The sequence below is a fragment of the Glycine max genome, chromosome 14 (genome assembly GCF_000004515.6).
Source record: "Glycine max cultivar Williams 82 chromosome 14, Glycine_max_v4.0, whole genome shotgun sequence".
Taxonomy (NCBI): Eukaryota; Viridiplantae; Streptophyta; class Magnoliopsida; order Fabales; family Fabaceae; genus Glycine; species Glycine max.
This window is the reverse complement of record NC_038250.2, coordinates 43495562-43499782: the sequence shown is the minus strand read 5'-3', so window position 1 is coordinate 43499782 and position 4221 is coordinate 43495562. Positions and strand designations below refer to the sequence as shown.

General features: G+C 34.8%; 1 protein-coding gene across 1 annotated transcript; it reads right to left on the bottom strand.

Moving 5' to 3' along the window:
- Nucleotides 1-2510: 2510 nt before the first annotated feature.
- On the bottom strand, nt 2511-3800 carry LOC102668664 (uncharacterized). Its single transcript, XM_014766840.1, has 2 exons — nt 3111-3800; nt 2511-2903 (listed from the first exon to the last, which is right to left on the bottom strand). Exons 1-2 carry the CDS (start codon nt 3798-3800, stop codon nt 2511-2513), a joined length of 1083 nt encoding a protein of 360 aa, XP_014622326.1.
- Between the last annotated feature and the right edge of the window lie 421 nt (nt 3801-4221).

Sequence of the window (4221 nt, the reverse complement as noted above, 5' to 3'; positions counted from 1 at the left end):
TCCAGATAAAATTTGTCACTTGATAGTTTCAAATACAAAATACGTTTTATGAAGGACCAATTTCTTGATGTCATTATACTATACTTTTTTTATATAGAAAATTCATATAAAACAATTTTGCAATCATATGAACAAGTTCTTTGATATTGAAATCACATGATTTCTCATATTGACGGTTTATATTTCATTAAGGTAGCATATTAATAAATTAGGTTTTTTTCTTTTGTGAAATTCAGATTTTATATGTAAAAGTTAAGTTGTAAAATACGGATCCATTTCAAATTGTAGATCTAGCAGTTTTGAAAGGCATGGATGGAGTTCTATAATTGTGGCATGGCAGGTAAAAGAAGCCACTAATCTTGCCACCAATTGCTCCACAAGCAAATATCATTCGTTGTTGAAAAGTAAGACAAAATAAATTAAAAACAAGGAAAGAGTAGCAACACAAACACGTACGATGGAATATATCTTTCATACATTAATGGAATTTTTTCACCGGGAAATATTTTCCATTTGTAATGAAATCTAAAAAGTAGCACAAAGCCACCGCATACCAAGCCCTCCGAGTTAAGGGGATAAGCTAAACTAATTGAATAAGAGTTGAGTTATTATAAATCCAATGTAATATTTTTAATGCTGTTCATGAATTAAAATTTTAGTTCTATTACAATAATTAATGTTGAATTTTAATGTTACCTTTTATTTTTTTATCGAAGTAAAATTTGAGCTTTAATTAATAAATAACATAAAAACATTTAAAATTCTAAAAATTTTATTCATTACAAAAGAAAAAAGAAAACGCGCAAAACCAAGGCATAAAACTATCAGGAACTCTGAACATTGCTGTATTAAGCAAATTTTGTTCTCTTCATCTGAAGGTTATAAAGCATTTAATTTTATGGTTCAAAGCTAGATTTATTCTTCATAATTGATATTTGTTTAGAATTTAGTTCACATTCGCGAGTGTATATATATATATATATATATATATACACTTTTTTTAAAGATTTATATATATAGAGAGAGAGAGACTTAAGCATCAATATTGGAATGAGTTTAATTATATTTATTCTTCATAGATAACAAAAGATAGGTACTAATACTCAATAATAAAAAGTAAAAAAAAAAATAAAATAATTGTTATATATCAAACTTTACTTATTTTGTTTTAGGATATTCTTTGTAACGAAAGATTATCCTAACATCGTCAATTAAAAGACCTTCAAGCTACCACGATGGAAAAGAAAAGTTATATTTATAATATTCTTTTTTGCACAATATTTCTTATATAAAAAAAATATGAAAGTAGAGAAGAAAGTAAGATATGATTATTAACGTAATAAAGAATATTATTCTAAAAATATTATATAAATAACATAACTCTGGTAGAAAAATACCATCCACATACCTCACTCTTGTGAATAAGTCCTATCACGTACGTAACTAATATATAGTTCAAGAAACTAGGCATTTTTGTATTAGTTTTCATTACTATTACGTCAAATTAACACCCTACTTGGATTATGAAGCATTGAACAATCAACAAGATCTGGAAGTTCACATTTGACGGCCACGTGAGACGTGGAAGAAACAGAAGAGAATGAAAGACGAAGACAAAAGTTGGGCACAAACCTATGAAAGATTTCACATTTGAATAAAAAAGACAGAGAGAGACTCCAACCTTAGTTTCAACCTTCGGACAGTAACATGAACCCGAAATACAAGGAGTTTCACCCACATGAACCTGCACCTTTGCAAAATGCAAAAACAATCTCTCTCTCTCTCTCTCACACACAATCTTTCTTTCTTTTTCTCTCTCCTTTAATCGATGATGCTTCTTAGTTGATGGCAGCACTCAGCCACTCACTCACCGACTTATCTATTTGTGAATAGTATGCTTCTTAATGTTTTCTTATAGCAAGCACTGGACAAGGGTTCGTACGAGGAACAATTTTATTTATTGGGAAAATTTAGTCGCTGATTCGCTTTAGCATTAAACTATTCTAAATTATGCATTCCCAATAATCATAATATATAGTAACATATTATATGGTACTATATATAACATGCTCTACTAGAGCTCGTCATAAAATTATGAGCACCCTTATAATTATCATGATCAGTATCAATATAAAACGCTAATCAACGTACAATCATATGCTAGAACTAGCATTATACTATTTCTGCAATATTAACATTAAACATCATTTGTTCATCATCGATTGTATATATCAAAAGAAGTATATATTAATTTATACATATATCATACATGATTAAATTAATCTCATACCGGCGGCTACTTAATTTTTTTGACAATATCAAAATATATAAAATAAAAAAGGAAGAGAAAAAAAAAAGAAAGGAGGGGAAAAGAAAAGAAGAAAGATGTTAGCTGCAAATTCTAACCACCAACACCCACTATCATCAACATCATCATGATCACGATCTTAATTCATTGCAGCATCATATTCTACCATGTAATGATAACAAGTTTCTGTACCCGGTTTAGTCTATTCAGAAGAACAAATCCATGAATCCACGGTACCTTCCCCTCTAGTACCAGTAGAAGCGTTATTATTATTTTGTAAGGTGCTCTTCTCATGGTTCAAGCTAGTGGACGCAGAAGCCACAGAAAAGTTCAACTTGCAGCTACCACCATCCAATGACCTTAACGAAACATCTCTTGCTCCTCCTCCATCATTGTTCACACTCCTCAGTGGCACCCCTTCAGAAGTTACATGCCCACTTGCAACAAAATTTGGATTATTATTATTGACTTGGCCATGGCTCATACCCAGATCCTCAATTGATGGTAACTTTGCACTGAACCCAAAAGGATGAAGAGGTGGTGGAGGAGGGTGAAATGCAAGAGTAGGGTGATCTTGCATGCTCAACATGATGTTCTGTGGGTTATGATGATAGGGTAAACCCAAATCAGGAGGAAGTTGTTGTTGTTGGAAGTTAATGGGGTTGTTGTTGTTGTTGTTGTTATTAGATGAAGAATTGTTGGTGGTGGTAGTGGAAGCTATAGCATCAACCATGTTATTATAAGGTGATGATGAGGAAGATAAAAGCAATGGGTTTTGATGATGATGATGATGATGGTGTACCTTTTGTGGGGAAGGACGCAAAGGGTAGAAAGGACCCGTTGTTGTGTCTAAGTGAGAGAAGCTTCTTAAGGAGGATGAGCCAGTGAGAAGATCGAGCCTTCGAGAGTACGAGGAAGAAGCTGAGAACGGTGGTGCAGGGATTCCGGTGAACTCTTGAACCATGGCCCTGAAATTCGATGTGTCGGTGGTTAAAACCGTGGTTGGTGCCCTCCTCGAAGCCCTGGTTCGCTTCTTCGAGTTGCGACCAAGGTTACTGGTCTTACCTGACTCGAACAGAATTGTGTCTCGTCTTGCATTGTCCACGTTGAGGCCTCCTTGAGAACCCAACAAACATTGGTCTATGTTTGTTGTTGTTGGTGGAGGTGGTGATGAGGTAACATTAAGGGTGCAATCGGGTTCAGATCTTCGAGGTTGCGACGAGGATGTGGTGGTGTCCAAGTTGAGGAATGAGTTTGGTTGAGAGAGGGCGTGGAGGTAGCTTGGAGAGAGATCAAACAAAGAAGGGTGAGGTTGGTGTTGTTGGTAATGAGAAGAAGCAACAAGAGGGTGTTGTGAGATGGAGCCAAATTGGGAAGGAGGGTGGTGGTGGTGGTTATTGATGAAAGTGGAAGGGAGTACTGTGTGATCAGCTCGTGAATCGTATTCTTCATCACCACTTGAAGAGATACTTCCACTGTTGCCAGAATCCATAGCTTGCAAATTAAGCAAAAGTGGTGAACAAAGAGAAAAAAGAAGAAGTGGTGAGAGCGAGGAATTAAAAAGAGAAAAAAAGGTTGAGAGAGGGCCTTAATATAACCTTTGTGGTGAAGGTTGTTGTTATGAATAAGCCATGATGATGATGATGAATGAAATTGTTGTGAGTGGGAAATAATAAGAAACACTAAACAAACAAACATGAAACACCCCTTTTGAAAAAAGGGGAAGCGTATCTTTGGATCGAATCCCTGATCTGCAATGGAAGCAAATCTTTTCCTAGCTTGTCCTTCTTTCTTTCAGTCGAGGAAAAAGGCTTTTCTATAAAAAGAAGAGAAAAAAAAACGCATAGGCACATGTAGATCTCGCTTATAAGAGTGGCTAGGGAAGGAGGTGGTGAATATTGAAGGAGAGGGTG

What these genes read in the sequence shown, in the direction of transcription:
- LOC102668664 (XM_014766840.1), bottom strand. Translation starts at nt 3,800, where the DNA reads ATGGATTCTGGCAACAGTGGAAGTATCTCTTCAAGTGGTGATGAAGAA. An exon ending in TGCGTCCTTCCCCACAAAAG is followed by an intron (nt 2,904 to 3,110) that starts GTACACCATCAT and finishes CATAACCCACAG; the next exon opens with AACATCATGTTGAGCATGCA.